Raw genomic sequence first — 20,519 nt, 5'->3', positions numbered from 1 at the left:
AAGAACAAGCATGAAAGAATAAATATACATATATCTATATTCTGATAGACTGAAAATAAACCTTTTTAGAAATTTAAATAAGAAATAAGTTTCTATAAGAACTTCTAAAACTGGAAGGGAATCTTATTTCAATTCAACTACATGCCTAAGATGTTTTATTTAAAACACCATAAGCTGAAACATTCCGAAAATGTGTTAAAAAATTATCATTGAGCTTATGAACAGGGAAGAAATGATAAAATTCAAACATTTATTGCAAGAGATTAAAAACGTTGGATTACGAAAATATAGTTAACCTACTTGCTGAAAAGTAAGCAAGAAAAGTATAAAGTAAGGAAATCCAACACAATTTTTACATTATGTTTAAAAATGTTTCGTTTACTCATATATTAAGCTTATCTTTGGAAATTTAGGTATTTTTCTAGGATTTGATGTTTTAATAAAGCTCAATTTTTAATCTCATTGAGCAATACTACAAGGTACTTTAACTCTTTCTCTAGATATCGAATAAACTCCTCTTTTATTACATGTAGGCTCTATTCTGCAACAAGACTAGGCAAAGCTTAACTCACCCTGGACATGTTGATTCTTGAGTGAGGTCATAAACTTCCTCCAGAAACCAATCAACGATCTTCTTTAGCCAGTTTTATACAAACTAGATACGGCTTATAAAGTCTAGCTTAGTAAAAAGGCCACAAATATGTGGAATACAACTCGCACTGATGCAATTCTTCATAATCCAATCCAAGAACTATCCCATTTTCATTGATTAGGAAGGACTAAAGTCCATCTTTATCTGACGATATAGAAAGCTCATTGCAGTCTCCATTCTGTCTTCGTCATCGTTGCTAACATCTTCTCATGCTTACTAATTATTCTCAACAGAACTCCTTGAGGAGTTCTTAAGTGTAAGATAATGGAGCAACTATCCTAAAATTAAATTGAAAAAAATAATAAAACAATTCCTAACCAAGGAGTTACAATGATTACAATGAGTAAGCACATAAACATGGAAAAACAGTTCAGAAGGGATAATAAATTTGTTCAATCCTTTAAATGATTTAATGAGAAGAAATAGATATATAAATAGAAAATTTAACCTACACAAAGGAACTGTTTAGTATTTAAAACTGTAACTCAACCAACCCGCTTAGCCACGCCAATGAAGAAGGCAATATATTTGTCGAAACGTAGGCAAAAAGTCGAGTTGTTGATTTTATTTGGGCCGAATCCTCGCCAATTTGAACCCTTAACTTAAACTGCTTTATTTATCAGTGAGGATTGAGTGCATAAGTTAAATAACTGTTGCAGAAACTTTCATACGGTACTTAAAGGAATGACACTACCTCAGTGGTCGACTCAAATCAATGAAAGATGCCTGTGTTTATTCGATGAAAATACTAAACACTGTAATGAAACAAAGGGTACTTGCCGAGTTCACTATTATCCATTATAATGTTTGAAATCTTCCCGAAGTGCATATTTTCATATTTCACTTATACAGTAGTCATCAAGCTTGTATCTTCGCTGAGCTAACATATGATAGCTACTACCACATCTTAATAATAATAATACTTTATTTAAAATTACAAAAAAAAGTATATGCATAAAACATCAAAGAAGTAATGTACAGCATGGAACTGGTCCGACACTAGGACGATCCAGGAAAATCACTTCTCTCTTTTACGGCAAGGGTGGGGGCAGTCCTTTTTTTTTAAACGCCATTGTGGTGTGATGTACTTCATTACATTTGAGATTTAGTATGAATTCAATACGTAATTCGAAAATAATTATTTAAAAAAACCACCAGAAAAGACCTTTTACTGAATAGTGACTTTTTCTAAAAAGGTCCTAAAGATTAATTTTAAACTTTGTATCCCACTGCATAGTGTAATATAAAACTATTATTTGAAACCCCAACACTTTATTCCCTTCAAACTAATAACTATATATCTTGTGTTCTAGAGTTCTTTTATAATGTAACTATCACTCCCCTAGACGAAGTTTCAGTTATTATTCTGTATAATAATGTGCAACATACACACATCTACATTTGAGTTGAGCAATTTTAAACAGAATTCCGAGATGTAAGTTTATCAACCATCAGTTGTGCGATCGGCTTCTTAAAGTTTTATCTTAAGGCAATCGCCTTATATTTTGAATTTAAGACATAAATATTAGTTCGTCATATTATGTATAATTCAATTCGATCAATACTTTTAATACCCAAAATTAATTAGAACAAACTTTCACCCTTGCTCCCTTTTCTTTACTTTCTTTCCTTCCTGACTTCCTTTCTTTTCTAATACAGCACTTCTGCCATTCCATCAGTGATTCCTTCTTTTTTAAATTTTGTTTTTTACCAGTATGGACCAAGTTTTAAAAATTAATATACCAACTGTACTTGTGAAAAGTATTACTTTATCAAGAACCATTTGTTGTGCCTTGGTACACATTGAGATGTTGATTTAAAACTAATTTAACATTTAATAGCTTCTCAAACTTAAGTACTGCAGTTACATAAACTTTAAAATCTATTTTAAATGGCAGTAATTCAGAAATGTTGAGCCCATTTGAATGGCAATATAAAATAATGGAGTAAAATATAATAGAAATACTGTTTAGCTAATACTAGCTTCTAATATTGTTCATTCTGAGAATGATTTCTGTCAAATAACATCTAACTTTAGAATCACTACAAGTCTTGCAAGTATGGTCGCTATCTTAGCAATATTATGATGTATGCACTGGGTCTCAATCAGCACCCGTTAGTGAAATGTTTAATAAGAATATCTTGTAATAAAGATGAATTCTAAAGCATCAACTGCTTGAGATGCAAATTTGAAAATAAAAAATTTAAAACTTAAAATACAATAATTTTGTAGTGATTTTGATAGCAAAACAGCTCATTCAGGAGATAAACTTAAATAAACGCACAAATCAAAATAGCTACTGATGTTCATCAATAAATTGCGAACGCAAACCTTATTTCTTTATTTAAGATAATGCATTTATAAGCAATAATGAAAATTTAATCTATTTAATTAAACAAAAAGTTCAGTAAAACATATATTGTATTTCCTAAACTATTATGACATAAATGCAACTTCAATTTCTGTATAGAAACTACTTCATTTCAATAATTTCATCAATGTCTCTCAAACGCCATCAGCAAGAGGCCCATTTTTTCTAACTACTTCAATTTTATTTATGCACATCATGTTCTTTTTCTCTTACTTTACATTCTGAAATTTTTTCGACGGTAGTAAGGTTCACTTGTAAGTACTTTTAGGGTTATTCGTCGCATTCTACGCTTTTTGGATATTCGTTCATCTTGAAATATTTTCACACTTTTTTTATACATTCGTATGAAAATGGCAGCCCCAAAAATAGACAATGGCACAGATAAATATGACAAAATAAGCGGAAAGTATTCTCGATGGTGAAAATTATTTTTGTCTTTAAATGCATAATAGTTTTTATAAGCAGGAAATATATATTTATAAAATAGTAGATAATTCCAAACTACTGCTAATAAATGGAATAGTAATTCAAATAATAAAAATAATAAAACCAACGTTATAAGGAAGTTTGCGCCAAGACGAACTGCTTTGCCTAATATTGAATACATCATTTTAATGTGCATAAAGTTTAAACACCTCACTGCTACCAAAAAGGCAAATATACCCCCTAAAATGTATGTTTCATATAACCAGTAAAACGGAACGTAAAAGCTCGTGAATGTTATTGATTTATCTTTCTCAAGTAACTCTTTATAGAGATAAAAGTAAATAAGCGTACGTAGGTATCCAACAAACATAAAAACTCCTGTGACTATAAGCAAGGCATCACAAATTGTCCACCAATTGCTGAAGAAACTACTACTACCAAATAATGATATGAGTATTATTGATTTGATCACAATTATTATAAGAATAATCGGGATTAATGTCATGATTAAAATTGTGGCGATTATTTTGTTGTAATCGTGGCCATGGAAAATTAAATATGTAGCCTCAACCTGAAAAATCCGTTATTTAAAAATTATAAAAAAAAGCTTAATTATTTTAAAAAAAGTTGTTTTACTACAACACTAGAACATTTTTTTTTTTTTGCGCATCAACAGCTGAGGTTATTAGCGCTCGAAGCTTTTTTCAGTGCACTGCCGGTCTCCGGACAGTGTTCTCTCGTTACAGACAACACTGTCCATCACCGGACAGTGAGCGGTAAGAAGCTCCTAGGAAGAGAAAATCTAAGGGTTAGCAGCTGGATTCAAACCCGGGACCTCCGCGTGGGAATCGAGTACGCTAACCACATAGCTAATCCCTCCCCTCCTAGAACATTTATATATTTATATCGAATAAAATTTCACTAAAACTTTAATTGTTTCTGACGATAAAACTAATCAACTTCACATTGTACACTGATTTGTTGAATTGACTTTGAGTTTTAACTAGTCCTAAGAATCAAGATAACTTTTAGAGTTCTGGGGAATGAGGTACCAAGACCTACTATGAAGTAAAGAATTTCAAGTACCTTTTTAAACTAGAGATAAGCAGCATTTATAACAGAGAGCGAGTTTTTTGGTTTTATATTAAACGGTTTACTCACGTTAGCCTTGGTCAAGTATACTCCGCTCGGTAGATATTCAGTAATAATAGTTACTACAGACAATAAATTGCTGTTTACATTGTATAAATTGGCTTCTAAAAATACTGCCCGTGTGTAATTGTCAATCCAATCATTCATTAATAATTTTACGAGTTTTCTGTCTGAATTGCCCTTAGTTGTATGCAACACTTCACCATATCCACCACTTCTGTAAAACAATCCAGAATATCCAAACATTCCTAGTGATTCTGATGCATTGTAAGATTCGTATGCCCAAACAGGAGGGTCTTTATGAAATCTTGGCAAAGCTTGCCATTCAGAGTGAAATTGTTTTTTCTCTTCGTTGAATATGTTTAGATGTCCCACTCGGTAACCATACCAGGGCTTGAACAAAGATGGAACTGCACAGCTCCCTGTAATGTTTATTATCATCACATTAAATTAATTATATAATTTCATGTATTTTCAAAATGTTTTTACAAACAAGGCTAAAAATTGATATGACAAAATCACATGATTAATTCATTCATGTTGATTCTAAAAGAGTAAAATAATAAAAGAAAAAAAAACTGGCAGTTCTGGAAGATGAGTAACGGCAGGTGACTTCCTTTGGAGTTTCCGTACCCAGCAATATCGCCTATTGGTTGACGATTGCAAGCGATCAGCCAATTCCGGTACAATCCGAGATAGCCAAACATTCCCAGGCTGCTTCATAAGACTATAACCCCAAGTAGAAGGGTCTTTATAAAATCTTAGAAAAACATACCCCCTGAACACATACTCATTTTAGTACTTGCAGGTCTTTACTACTTTGATATAGAAGAACATGAGCAATATTGTGGAATACGAAGTACGTAACATTTAACTTAGCTATATTTCTCTCGATTCACCATATACAAGACATTAAAGCAAACTTAAATTTCGCAAACTAATACAGAGGAGACTCGGTTATCCGTCACCCTTTTATCCGTCTATTCCAATTAACTGTCACTGTCCTCAGTATTTAAAAATTAAAAAAAAATAAAATAATTTTTAAAAGAAAACTTTTAAATTTTTTTTTATGTCTACAGAAATTTTAAAGAGTCCTTTAGCCTTAAAAAAAGAGCCCACAAAACCGATTAGATGTCGCAGACATTGTATTTATTAATTTTAATACACAATAGAATGAATTGAATAATGAAAGATACCTGACCTTTAAGACTTAAGCGTAAAAACGTATAAAATATGTATACCAGTTAAAAAAAAGTTTTATACACGTTAAACAAAAGAATCTGGAAATTTTCCTGTTTTTTTCCATTATCCGTCTATTCGACTATCCGTCACGTGTCCGGGCTCAGTCATGACGGATAACCGAGACTCCACTGTACAAATATATTTTTTTGTTCTCCATTTTAGGAGAAATCTAGGGGAGTTGTTATCACCACGACTTTGTCACCATTACAATAAACGTAGCCTTCATAAAAGTCAACAATATTTTTAGTACAAAAGCAAAGCGTAAAGAAAATTTAATTATTACATCAATGCTTTGGAAGATGTCGCCGATTTTGTTTTAATTTACTAAAAGAATAAGTTTAAACGTACACTTTTCGGACACTCGTAGCTGACGCAACCTAGGAGCACCAACTAATTTTGTTGAATAATCACTAGTCCATCCTTTAATAAAAGAATTGGCTCTCACTTTCCCAGAGTGATCAGAAGACTCATATTCTATAAATAAAAAAATTCAATAAATTTTCATTCTTAAAACAAAATATAAATTATAGTAGCTTGCCTTTAAGGTCTTAAAAAGTTGTAACCATCTGAATTAATAAGAGAAATTAATACTAGTAATTACAAAAACTGTTGTAATTCTCAACATTTCATTTAATTTAATTTTGCTCGTATTTAACGTCTATGTTTTTGTAACGGCTGAAGGAAGCTTGCACTAGCGACCATCAGATTCGACTCTTTGTGAGCATCATTTGTTGCACACAACTCATGCCCCAAACACTCACATTACTTATTGTATACGTTAGTGCATTTATTATAAAAGTTTTATTTAAAAAAATAACTTTCAGTAATTTTGTGATGGAAATAGATATATCTTATTCATAATATTGCAATTTCCTTGTTTACAATTTCGTTGATAGTGAATAGGCAAACAGCAAAATAATAACTGAATGGAAATGTTCTTTTCTCTAACTATAATACAAAAAGCATTGTAATGACATGACAGAAACTGCTCTACTAGTCTGAAGACGAGAGGTGGTGGTGTACTCATTGCTGTCCACAAGAAGATATCCTCAGCTCTTGTACCTATGAACAACGATTTAAACATTGAATAACTCATTGTGCAGATATCGTCAAAATCTTCCATGTTTTTCCTCTGCAACGTTTATAATCCTCCGGACAGTAATTCATCGGTGTATCTCCATTTGTGTGAAATTTTAGAAGAACTAATGGTCCATTATGAACAGTGTTCAGTCGACTCTATTAATAATGGGTGACCTTAATCTTCTTGATTGGTGTCTGTTTGGAAAAGGTGAACAATCATGTGACGATCTTTCCTACTCCAGCCAGATTATAATGGACTCATTAACAAATGTTTTAGGTATGGAACAGGTGAATTGTATAAATAATATTAAGAACAGAAAATTAGATTTAATTTTTCCTAATTGTCCTAGTAATATTACTGTAAATAGTTCTATCATTAGTTTAGTCATAGGAGATAAATTACGCCCTTCGTTGATGTTAAATTTTAAACTAAATGTTCCTATAAATACATATTTAGTAATAAGTGATTATAAGTTACAAAAAAATTTACAGACTTAATTCTGGGAATTGTAAGTAAGGATTAAGTCTTGCTAATGGACACCATATTTTACAATATCAAACAAAAAATTAATCCATTAAATTATTGTAATACAAAAATATGGGGGAAAAAGAATGGGGCACCACAATTTATTGTGAACAAGATTAGAAGAGATCGATACAGAAAGTTTAGAAACCCCACAGGCGTTCCTCAAAAGCGAATAGAAACAAGTTTTAATTAAATCCTGTCTCTTTTTGTTAAACTGGATTTATATGTCTTAGAGAATAGGTTGAATGCATCATAAATTATATAGTAAGTTAACTACATACTCAGGACCCAAGATGTTGCCAATAATCTAATTGGAAGAAAAAAGGCAAAAGATCATACAATTTTTACCTGAAAGGTCTAGATTCGCACCGTCGTACCATTTCAAGGTGTACATGTTAGAAAACATGCTTCGCATAATAAAATTGAGGAGACTGAAATTTCAGAAACATTATTTTATTAAACATTTTCATCACTAAAAAGTACTGAAATGCATCTAAACTACGTAAACTATCAGAAATATTTCCAACTTAGAATAATATGCAAGAATGCAGTGAGAAAAGAACTTCCCATAGGATTATTAGCACTTCTTTAACTCTATGATATAAAATATTATATTTAGATTAAACTACACTATTCCCAGAATAAATTTATTTGGAACCAATATCGATGAATGTAATCACTCTATGAGCAAAACGGTTTTAAATTGAAAATATAAAATTTAATACATTCTCATGTCGAATCCTCTAAATCAAGCTGATTAAGCAACCTCCCCTGAACTAAACCGGTCAGAAATAGAAAAAAATACGTGCTTCGACGAACAGAACAGCGATATTATCATTTTTAACATACTTTGCTCAAGCTGGTAATAGACGTACATAAATTTTGTTCAATATTACCAGAGAACAAAGTTCCACTTTGTGCCCAAGACGTATTTTCAATAGGGATTCATTAGCAAAATATCTTGAGAACTAAAATACGTGCATCTAATGGTGCCGAATTCTAATGCGGTGGTACTGACTTCAGATCGAAATGTCAAACATATAGGGGGCAAGTAAAGAAGTTATTAAATACAGGTCGTATTAAAAAAAATCATAACCAAAATTTATTTCCTATGTAAAGTACTGGTATGGTGTAGGGTGAGTAGGGATGCCTCAAGAATGATAATCATAATAGTAACAATAAACAATAAAAGAAGAGTGGAGAGTACAGAGGTCGGTGAGCGAATAAGGGAAGGAACTTTGGTGAGAGGTGGGACGGGAGACGGAGGCAGAAGGAGGTTAGCCGTTGCCGAGGTAAGATCAGGGTTTGCGGAGAAGCTGGGAATCGGTAAATAGCTGATTGGCGTGAGGTAAGTGTACATCTCTGTTAAGCCCTCTGTGTACCTATAACCTCTCACCAGGGTTCCGACTACAACTCCGATTTATTGTATATACAGATTTTATTTTTCGTTACTTTTATTTTATTTATTTATTCTTTTAACATTAGTTCTAAGTCTAAGAAAACTTACTGACTCGCCAAGCACACTCACAGTCCTGTTTATTGCATTGTACTGACAATTAAGGACACGATTTATATCCAATGACATTCAGTGATTTCTCATTCTCAGCACCAAGTCAGAATGGTTAGACTGAACTGTGGGCGAATCTTGTTAGAAGCATAAATTATCAGCAACAACCATTATTAATAGCGATCTCAATTGTGAGGCCCAGTTGTAATCCATTGACTCCCTTCCATTCTAACCACATTCAAAGAACAAATCTTAAGCAGTCTAAAAGCAGGCATTTGTAGTAATATCACCCTCCACGTAAGCATTACTCCAAAAAGCATTATTTTTCATCATTCACATTCGAATCAAATAATGAGGTGTGTTAACGGACAAAGAACTGCTTCAACCCCTTCAATATAAAGGCAACCCCAAAGCTTGTCACAATACAGGAATGTTGCTCGTACAATTGCTTTGTACATGGGCAACATAGAGTCCCGACTATCTGCACGAGATCTCAACAAATCAGAAGGGACCCTGTTGGTTGCAATGTTTGCTTTTGTATCAGTATGGGATAATGCATGCAAAAACTTCCCAGATGAACTAAATTTGACGCCCAGAAAAATATAATTATTAGTCACCTCTATTGGACCTATTTCCACAATACAACTGACGCTGTTTTAGGATTCTGCCTTTCCCATGAAAAATAACAACTTTTGTCTTTTCTGAATTAACAGCAGGGCAGTAAATTCCCACTAAGAATTGAATATTTTAAGTTTACGTTGGGCATACAACCAAGCTTCTGCCAACACCACTACGTCATCGGCAAACAGCCGCATTAGGAGATCGCACGTCCTCATCAACCAATCCTATATTAACCAATACTATAACAACCAATTACTATGCCAATTAATATTATGCCAACCAATACTAACCAGTGGCATAAGCAGCCCTAGAATCTAAAGCTCATCATTGCCTGGATTAAGGAACTTAGTTCTCGCCATTCTCTTATAGTAGGGAAGGAAATATGTCGGCACATCTTAAATCTAGCAACAATCACTACTATCAAGTACCCTAAGCGGATTAATAAGTTTCCTAAGCCCGCAGTAGAATTAATATAGTAAACCCTCCAATTGTTGAACTCCTTGGCCTTACTGAAGAAGGAGGCCCATCTTTTAAGAATGCCCTCTTATGGGCAACTTAATGGGCCTCAAATCGCTCCAAACCCAAGAATTATCGATTGATTACTCATAGCACTAGATACTTTGCAAAAATGTTCCTGGCTTATGATCCAATAGGAATTTTTTAAGCTTTTATGATCCACTTCGTCCGTCTTTTTACATTCCTTCATGTTCTAGCACTCAACAAAAAATTGGCTTTCAAGAAATCGGTTTATAGAAAGAAACAGAAACAACCTAGATAACAGTCTAGTTATAACCTGGAAAATTTTGTGCTGATAGAAAAGACAAAAATATTTATTTTTAACTTACCCAGTTCTGTTGTAAGTTCTTACAACCTTTTTCTCGAGATATTCAGAAGAAATTAGCTCACTTCCTCGAGTTATGTAATTATTTCTCGCTTCTTTAAATTTATAGAAATTATGTATGTACTCAAGATTCTTTGATTTATCTAAATCAGACGCTAACATATCGTAGATATGTGTATTTGAGTAATACTTTGATCTTATGTCCAACAGGTAAACGAGTGTAAATAATGCCAACAGCAATAATAGGATTATTACAATTTCCGACGTTAAGTTATTACAAAATATACTACGATATCTCTTCCATATTTTTTCCTTAAAAAAATAATTTAATTAATTAAAAAAAAGAAAAACATAAAGTATATTTCCAATATATGCTTTAAGAAGGTGTTTAAAAAGAAACCTTAAACATTTATTTAATAAAATCTATAAAATGAGTTGGTTTTAGATTAATTGTGAGCTTAAGCTTAAAACTTAATTTACGAAATATCCGAGATAGAGCCTTAAGTTACCGAATGGATCTTTGTAGGCCGGGTAGTTCCACAAATAATATAGGGCACCTGAGGATAAGTTTAAACAAAGAAGCAGTTCCGGACCCGAGTCTCGGTTTATTAGGGCGTGGGATGAAAGTGGGTATGGCAGATGCTTTATCATCGAAACCGAGGAAACCAATGATGAATCCATAACTTTTCGAGGAAGGGCCGCCTATTAAAAAAAAATAATAATAATAACTTTCATGAGACGTTTAAGGCGGAAAACCTTGGATGCTCTCTAAGGCAACCTGATATTAAAGCACCAATACCTGTTTAGAGGGGTTTTATTGTAGTAGGGCTGCTTACGTAATAAAGAATGTTTCTCAACATTCAAAGAAGCCAGAATGATCTCAAATTCTTTTCGTAAAAATCCTTGCGATAACTAGTTTTCTCAAATTTCTTTCCACCACAGAATTTATTTAAGAAACTTAAAGAATTTAAACCTTGTGTACAAAATGCTAAAGTCGAGAATCACCCGCAGCTTGAATCAGTAATTTTAACAAGACTAAGCATTGGTCATACACGGTTGACACATGGGTACCTCCTCATTGCCGAATGGAAGCCGAGGTGCCCCCGTTGCCGAAAAAGGCTGACCGTGTCGCGTTTTGGAAGTGTTGGAAGGGTATCAGGCACTGCTTATCCAAAGGGAATGAGCGGGCCTGCCGCAGGACTACCGTGCAATTCTCCAAGAAGGTTCTCCTTGTGTAAGGAAGCTATTTGATTTCTTTAAAAATTTAAAATTGTATTATAAATTTTAGTAGAGATTAGGTTAGGTTAGCTTTGTTTAGAAATTTTAAAGAGTACTTTCCCCTTGTATGAATGAATAATATGTCTACGTTTAATAGCGTGAGAGTATTAATTGCATGAAAGTATTTATTTGCGAGAATACTTTGCTTTGAATGTATTTATTGGCGTAAATATGATTGATTTCATCAGAGTACGTGTAACATTATTGCGAGAATGCAGGTAAGAATGTTAGTTTTAGTCTATTAATCCGGAGTTGAAAGAAATTTATAAAGGTACGGATTTCAAACCCCATTAAGTTTAAATTCATTTTAGGATTAAGTCATTTTTAGAGTGTAAAGAAATATTTGTATACACATTTAAGTTAGATTTTATGAAAATAGCCTCCTTAAGATGATAGACTATGCCTGAGTTAGATTAAGTCGTTACGGTTATAAATATGTTTATAAATAACTTAAAATAATGCAAAACTCAATGTACTTTAAATTGTTCAAATTTTGGCAAAACGTCAGTTTGTGAAAAACAAGGGATAGTACAATCGACAGAATCGCATTTCCCCGTCGGCCAGATCAATGATGTAAGAGGGGAGTGCGGTCTATATTCGATAACCTAGGCTCCACTCTGCCTTGCTAGGCAAGATACGTGTGTGGTAGCCAGATAGGTCAATAGGTACCATCACTAGGCTCTAGTGGCCCTAGTATAAGAAAAGAAAATGTGTAGTTGGCGCTAATGACCATAGGCGTCGATTCGCCGGAAAAAAGAAATGTTAGTTTAACGTACAGCTCGACCCAGACAACTAATATTGTAAATAGCACCTAAAAACAGCCTTCACGTTAGACATAAATATAAATAATGCTCAGCATAAGGAACTAATAGTCGTTAAGCTTTGTAGATTTGTATAAAATAAGTTTAAAATACACTTTCATTACTTTTGTAAAAACAAGTTCAAGAAAGCAAGGGATGGCACAAATACAATTTCAAAATACATAAAAAGCAAAACTTAAATAAAATCATTAATCAAATAATAAATTAATTATTGAATCAATCATTTATTATACCTGTAAAATATATAACGGTATTGGTCTGTACATTGGATACTTTCTTTTTTGAAGAACTGTTTTGTAGGACAATTTAGACCTAAAAGAAAGCGTTTCATGTGGATCCACGATGTAGTGTTCAATGTAAGTTTTCTGCAACCAAAAATAAATGTATACAGGCGCTAAGCTTGATACCTCGATTTCTGTACTCTTCAAATATGTGTACATATGTAAAGTTTGTAAATAAATATTATTATCAACCTAGTCTAGTCCAACAGATTCAAGTTCAGATTTTATTTAAGAATTCATGAATTTTTCACTTTAAAATAAATGTACAACAGTTGAACTTAATTCCCCTCACCTAAATATCTTTCCTTGGTACAATTCGATGTCAGTGAGTTACTGTTCATTATTTTTGGAGTCTAATTCATTATTTCAATAGCATGAAAGAAACGATGGCAGTGAAGATTTGGAGACACCAGAAGAGGTTTATGTGGTTTATGTGGAGTCAAGTCTGGAGAAATGCAAGTAGAAAAAGAAATCCTCCAGAATTATTATTATTTTATTTTATTTTAAAATAAAACCTATGGTATTTAAAGCGATTGCGGGCCTATATAGTTTACCAGAGAAATACAATGATAGCACCCTGCTGAGTCTAGGGCGACAAACCTGTTCTGGGCCTCAGCCACCTAAGGCACTGAATGACTTAATTTCTTTTGCGAGTCCTCAAACCCTGCTATGGGGGTTTCTTGTGAGCTGGACTGATAATAGCCGATTTTTTATTGTACCTTTCATCACCGATTGATTGATTTTAAAGCGAACAAAACATCGATCCTTTATATCACACAAGAATACACAATATTTACTTTTTGATTTACAATGTTTACTTATTTCCTTGAAGTTGAGTTTGTGGAAAGGGAGGTCTCATTGTTAGTACATTTCAGTTTCCAAATTGTACCTTGTTCTTATCATTTCTATATACAGATACTGTTCGGTCAGAAAAAAACTTCTCGTCGATACCGGCAAAGGGGAGCTTAACAATTCGTGAGCATCAAGTTGTTTTTAAAGTTGGATGTTTTCAACACAGTGATACCACAGCCTGCCCGAATTTCTGTTACTCAAGTCCCTCTTACTAAATTTGGTGAAACGTTTTGAAAATACTTTTCTTTTTGCGAAGGTTTTTGACTAACAATTAGTTTTTCAATATCAGTTACAAAAGAGGGACAAGTATTGTATCAATATTACTTTCTGCAAAATATTAAAAAATAAGATATTTATCTTTCTAATTTACAGAAGCAACCTGGTTCCTGGAAAAACATGGACGTATGGAAAAGAAGAAGAAAACAAATCCTAATGATTTTAACTAAAAATCTTCCTCATCAACCTGATATTCTTTGCAAAAATTTGTCCGTTAAAGATGTATAATATTCTAAACGAATTACCTTAAAAACAATAGCCAGTATAAATGAAATCAGTACTATCTTTACTGGATCCAATAACAACATGTGCTCTAATGCCCCAAATAAGAACACCATCATCCATAGTAAACTTTTATTTTTGCCAAATCTTAGCCCGAAGTAAACTATACAAGTACAGCATACAACCACTACGATGATTCCTAATGTCCTATAAAGAAAACAATGATTTATTTTATTTTTTTGTCTCTTTGTTTACCTTGAGTATATACAAGAAAAAAGTAAACTAAAATATATCAATTATTCATGACAGCATCAATTTCAAATAATAAAAAAGAAGAAAATAATCACTTCTGGTATAAAATTAATAAATCACTTAACAATAAGGCAAAGAAAGTCAGAATAAACTCGAAAAACCATTTCCATTAAATCAGATGAAATTAGATGATATAAAATTATTAATAATAAATACAAGAATAAACATAAATAATAATTATACAATAATACTGAGTAAAATCATGCGTAGCTATTACGGGCAAATACTGTAACAGGAACTTTACAATATTTCTGCAATAACCTCCAAGCTTGACCATTTAACAAAGCAATCATCTCCTCTCTGGAAAGTTATTGCCTATTAATTCACTGCAAATTCTGAGAAAAGGTTCTTTACTTTATTGCATCTCTTTGTTCAACAAAAAGCACGACAATTTCAAACATTTTTTATATCTCACCAAATCCTGATTGATTATAGCCTTTTTCGTACCTGATATGTTATAAGCCATAATATCCATCCGATGATGCTGCACAGTTGCTGTGTTTTAGTGTGTGAAGCACTATCAACTTTTCCAATTGACGGGGTTCGAGCTGTAAATATGGAACTGTATAGAGATCGGGCTCCTTTCCGTCCTCCAATCTATTCTTTTTAACTGAATTATCATCTTGGCCTTCTTTCTTTACTTCCAACTCAGATGGTGGTGATATTGACAATGGGCGTTTCTTATTCATAACTTGATAATTATCCTTTATAATAAGTTTATCGTAATTCAAGATTGCAAATTTACCTGCTTTCCTAGCTTCAATAAGTTGCGGTTGCAGTTTTTTCTCAGGTCAATTTCTTCTTTCTGATAATCTTCCGATATAATAAACTTTGTCCCCTTCAATTTAAAAGCATTCTGAATAATGTGTTATGTACGAAAAGAAGTCAATCATAGGAGAAAGGGTCGACCATTTCCATTGCTCCATTTTCTGAGCCGCTTGACAAAATCAAATTCGTTCGTAGCAATATTCAGCTCTCATTTTTCTTTAATGCATTCACAGACATAAGACTCAAGCTCCCAATAGTTAGAAAACTCTTGGTTAATTCCCAAAACTACTAAATTTTTTATTTTCATTTCACGATCAAAATATTTTATTTTCTTTTGAACCAGCTTCATCTTTATTATTTTTAGTCCAATTTCCTCCAATTTTTTTTAAATTCCAAACGGCAAATAATAGATCAAGAATTTCTCCGCTCATTTTTATTCTTTATAGATTTACAATATAATATTATAATAATTTTATTTCATAATTAAATAAGTAATTGACAATTATTACTCATATATTGTTAAAATTGCAAATAAACAATTTCTTTCTTTTTTTTTTTTTTTTTTTTTTTAATTTATTTGCTATTCACAATCTACAAAGAATAAAATTCGTAATAAGTGAATACGATAAAAGAAGTCTTCCTGACTGGATCAACTTGAGGAGAGAAGCTGCCCACCGGCAACACTCTCGCTGGAGTTTCTTACATTACTGGAGATTGTCACGAGGCCAACAGCGTTTCAATTGTCGTGGAGGACGATCTGGAATCGTTGTGGAGGCGAGATTTAGAACAAGAGGATTGGTACAGAATGGAAGAGAGTCAAAGAATTTTCTATACTTAGATTTAGATTCGTCAGTTATGTATGAGATTTTGAGATCGTTATGAAGGGTAGAGTTAGACACATAAAATAGAGAATTCGTAATCTGTCGGAGAATTTTTGATAGGAAGGACTGTATTCTTTGTGAATTGGAATGTTTGGTTGAACCCCACAGCTCAAGTCCGTAAGTCCAGATCGGTTTAAGTACACTGTTGTATATTAGTCGTTTATGTTCCAGTGGTAGTTTGGATTGTCTGCCACTTAGTCGTAACAGTAATTTGTTTCGTCGGTTGAGTTCTAGTCTTTTCAGTTTAGTGTGCGGATTCCATGTTAGTCTTTTGTCGATGTACATCCCAAGGTAGCGAACTAAATTAGCAGAAGGAAGAGGAATTGAGTTAAAATTTAAAGTGGGACAAGAATTACGACGCAGAGTAAAAGTTATCTGTTCGCACTTTTGAGTAGTTAATTTGACACTCCACTTTTTGGCCCAGGGTTCAAGTTTGTTTAGATGATATTGTAGATGAAAGGAGGCTGTAGTGGCGTCTAAGTTAGAAGAGAGAATAGCAGTATCGTCAGCGTAAGTGCAGAGCAGTGTGTTTGAGTCAGTTGGTAGGTCAGATGTGTACAAAGTATAGAGAAGCGGTCCGAAAATACTTCCTTGACGTACACCAGCCCGTGCCAGAGAGTAGTCGGAAGAGGCAGATCCACAACTTATCTTAAAGAAGCGGTCGGTAAGAAATGATAGTATAATCAAGTAATAAGTTGATGGAAGAGCATTCTTTAACTTCCACAATAGTCCTAGGTGCCAGACTCGATCAATGGCCTGAGCCACGTCGAGAAAGGCCCCACAGCAATATTGTTTCCGCTCCAGAGAGGAAGTCTTTCTTAATTAAAGAAATTGTCCAACGATACTGTTATCAAATTAATACACATGATTTAAAGATTAGTACATAATACAGTTTGTTTATTTACCATATCTTGTATATATAATTCTTGAACAAAGTTCCCCTCACTGCTTACCCCATTCCAGCGGAAGTTCTATTATTATTATTATTTTTTTTTTTTTTTCGGCGCATCGACGACTGTGGTCATTAGCGCCCCTAGAGCTGCGTTCTTTTCTCGAACTAGGATGGCACTCTCCACCCGATTAGCGTCCAACCAATGTCTCATCCAGTGAGGCATGGCGGAGCCCCGGGTAATCCGACCTAGGTCCACACTTCCCTTCATATGTTATCGGTCCAGCCGACAAGAGGGAGTGCGGGTACCCAGTAGTGCCATCCTCTTCTTACCCAACTCATTCGTCTTGTCTCAATTTTTTTAACTAGCTAAAGGCTATTTGCATCTATATCCTTTCCTAAACTATTCTAGCTATCAGTTCTGAACTGTGGGGTGTAGTACTCTTATAAATATTCCTACACCCCTTAAAATATACTTAGCCTAGCTATATGTACAATATTTACACTCATTCATACCTACATTCTTCTTAATTGAAACATTTATGCTTATAAATACACTCTCGCTGATAAATACACTCACGCTACATTTTTAAGGAAATCGCAAATAAATAAAATATTCTCACAATAAAGATATTTGATTGATCTCAAATACCTTCCGGTTGGTTAGTAGTCCTCAAACTCGAAAATTTAGGAATATGTTAAATCATGTTTAATACAAACAATGGGCATCTACAATTACTGTAAAAAGAAAGTAAACGCTCTCCACTAGCCCAAAAATGTCCTTACTAAAATCTTTCAAGCGAAATTTTACAAATGAACTTTATACATTTACAAGTGAGCATGAGGGTAACAAGAAAAATCGTTCGAGTCATATGCGAATAAATCTTATATAAGTGAACAACTACTCTACAAAAAGGTGCACACGAAATTTTAAGTTTTTTGTAACCTTTCTTTCCTGAGTTAGTGTTCTCGCACATATGTACTGACACTAAACGGATCTTTTCTTTGATTACTCGAGTTCGAAAATTGGAGATAATCTCAGTATTTTCCTTACCGAAGTAAGAAAAAATAAAAATAAGTAGAAAGCTAAAACCTGGAACTCCGTATCGTTTTAATGCATTGCACAGTAAAAGTAAAACTTATCGTAAATACAACACCGTGTTTTCAATATTTCTTAATAGACTTGCTTATTTTCGGTAATTGGAGAAAATTAGTCAATCAATTTTTCACTTTGTAGTAAATTTTTATAAATAGGTTTTAAAGATTTTATTTAAACTTTATATTCAACAGATTCAACTTTCTGTGGAATAATTTTTCGCAGATTAAACGAATGACTGGAGAATTAAAATAATTATACTTTTCTAAAATAAAAACGAATTTTTAAATAAAGGAAACAATATCTACCAAGAAAGGAAAAGCCAAATTCTCTTTTTCAAGTCAGACCTTCTTTTCACCATTTGCACTGGAACTAATTTCTTCGGAGTTACATTATGCCAGATGACATGTAAACCAACCAGAATCAATCCTCTAATAGCTGAGCCTGCAACACAGTGTTCGTTAGTGTGGAGTATAAAGAGTCTTAAGTTTTACACAACAGTTTGAATAAACGAAATATATAAACCCGAAGGGTTAGTCAATGTGAAAAATCTAATCAAAAACAGAACAAAATAAATAATTTTCTTTAATTAAAATAAATTCTTTCAAATTACGTAAGTATAGCATGATTTAAGACCAATTCAAAATAACCCTACAAAACCTCTCCAAATCATAAGACAGAAAGAAATAAAAAAAGAATGCAAATTTCTCTAAGTAGAGCACTATTTCCTAAGAAAGTCAAACTGAAAGAGAAATTCTCATTAAATAAAAAAATTAAAAAAGCAAACAAAATAGAAATAAAACATCTGTTACCAAGTTGATATACCAAGTATATTAATAACTAAATTAAACACTCATATCAATATTTTTCTATTACAAAGTGCATTTTTTGCATAATTGTCTAATTAAATTCTGTTGTCTCCATTTCAAACGGATATAAGTCCCACCTTCATTAATTTACATTTTCCTACAAGAAATACCTAATTTCTTCCAAAATTGGACATCAATTCCAAGAAATGATAATAGTCTCCTTTTTGCTTTAAGTTACACGTAGAACAACTGACCTCTTCTGCCATGATAATTAGGATACATACAACTAACGTCCAACTTTAAATAAACTTCTCACAAAGTGAAAACTGTTACCACATCTTAAATAGTTTTTGTCTCCCAGATTCAGTTTTACTTATTTATACAAAATTGGTTGACACACTTTACGTTTCAAAGTATCAATTAAATTAAACTTCTTTAAAAACATTTTACCTTATCAATCTGAACTAGCATGATTTTTCGAATCCATAACTTATCTTCTAACAAATAGAAGCTTATAAATCTTTTATCCAGTATTTATTTTTTTAAAATTATTTCCTCATCCAGAATCTTTATTACACGATGCGCTGGCAGTGAAAGTATTTTAGAAATGTATTATACTTTAAAGGCAAAGACAGTACTAAAAATAACGGGTCAACAGCGTTTCATATACGGCAACATTTATTTGGTGTAAACGAAAAACATTTAAACAGAGTTATCAACGGTATCGTACCATTTACTCCCTAAAACCTGTGTGCTACACAACATTACTGCTACTGTTACAGAATTAAAGACTTTCAATTTTACCGTTAACTAGCATCATTATTGATCAAAATTTATCGCCACGTGGGATTCGCCCACGTTTCATAAACTCATCCTTTCTTGCAGATATTGGCCTAACGATAACTACGGTTCCCATTGTAAAAATTCTCCAACCATACCTAGCTTCTACCTTATTATACTTCATGCCATAAATTAAAATAGGAGCGAATTACTAAAAGTAGGATTAATGAGGTCATTTCAAAATTGTACCCTCTACTTCCTTCTAGTTAATGGACTGCAGCCAAATGTCGTGCTTTTTCCTGTGTTTACTAATTCCCATATCTATTTAGAATCCATTTATAAACTTTTTTCGCTCTTACTGTCTTATAATAGTGTATTTTCCCTTTCTTACAAAACAGATTATATTCCTAATTTTTACATATTATATAAAAACAGATTGTATACGTAAATACTTGAGCTGGGATTGCAGTAGATTGTGGACATGTGCTCGTAATGCAAAAGTCCAAGAAGGCAAGGTTAATAAATAACCAAGTGGTCGAAAATCAATTTGATCTAAGGCAGTTATGGACCGGAAGAAATTTATAATCGCATCTCAATAAATCCAATTCGCTTTACCCTTACTTTCATTTTTTCAATTCACTCTTAAGTAATCGTAGCAGATTACTGTACTTCGATTTTCAAAATAACAATTTACTACCTTTTTCAAATCGTCTGTTTAATTCTTCTGCATTAATGGACTTCCTTCCTTCTTCCTTCGACACATACAGATTGGTTTTCCTAAAAGTAGAAAAATTATTTGCTAAGGTTTTTACATTTTTTTAAAAAGAATAGGGAT

The 20,519-nt window shown here is 32.8% G+C and overlaps 1 protein-coding gene across 13 annotated transcripts in view; it reads right to left on the bottom strand.

The window, feature by feature from the left end:
• Positions 1-3,056: 3,056 nt before the first annotated feature.
• The window catches only part of LOC141458557 (uncharacterized), a 121,217-nt gene continuing 103,754 nt past the window's right edge, over positions 3,057-20,519 (bottom strand). For 7 of the 13 annotated variants that reach the window (XM_074136698.1, XM_074136692.1, XM_074136695.1 and 4 more), the window contains 9 exons: positions 20,382-20,461; positions 18,404-18,539; positions 14,173-14,356; positions 12,752-12,883; positions 10,424-10,731; positions 7,799-7,881; positions 6,193-6,318; positions 4,612-5,024; positions 3,057-4,021 (listed from right to left, as the gene is read on the bottom strand). In XM_074136698.1, the coding sequence (XP_073992799.1) occupies positions 3,239-4,021; positions 4,612-5,024; positions 6,193-6,318; positions 7,799-7,881; positions 10,424-10,731; positions 12,752-12,883; positions 14,173-14,356; positions 18,404-18,539; positions 20,382-20,461 (2,245 nt within the window). In that variant the 3' untranslated portion in view covers positions 3,057-3,238. Of the gene's footprint in view, positions 4,022-4,048; positions 5,025-6,192; positions 6,319-7,798; positions 7,882-10,423; positions 10,732-12,751; positions 12,884-12,929; positions 13,245-14,172; positions 14,357-15,887; positions 15,987-18,403; positions 18,540-20,381; positions 20,462-20,519 lie in introns of those variants that run through there. The other 6 variants (XM_074136699.1, XM_074136700.1, XM_074136702.1 and 3 more) reach the window with 6 other exon arrangements.

The sequence above is a fragment of the Rhodnius prolixus genome, unplaced genomic scaffold (genome assembly GCF_049639745.1).
Source record: "Rhodnius prolixus isolate KJV_2025 unplaced genomic scaffold, Rpr scaffold_5, whole genome shotgun sequence".
Classification (NCBI taxonomy): Eukaryota; Metazoa; Arthropoda; class Insecta; order Hemiptera; family Reduviidae; genus Rhodnius; species Rhodnius prolixus.
Note: the sequence above shows the minus strand (reverse complement) of the source record. Positions and strands in the feature narration are given on the sequence as shown.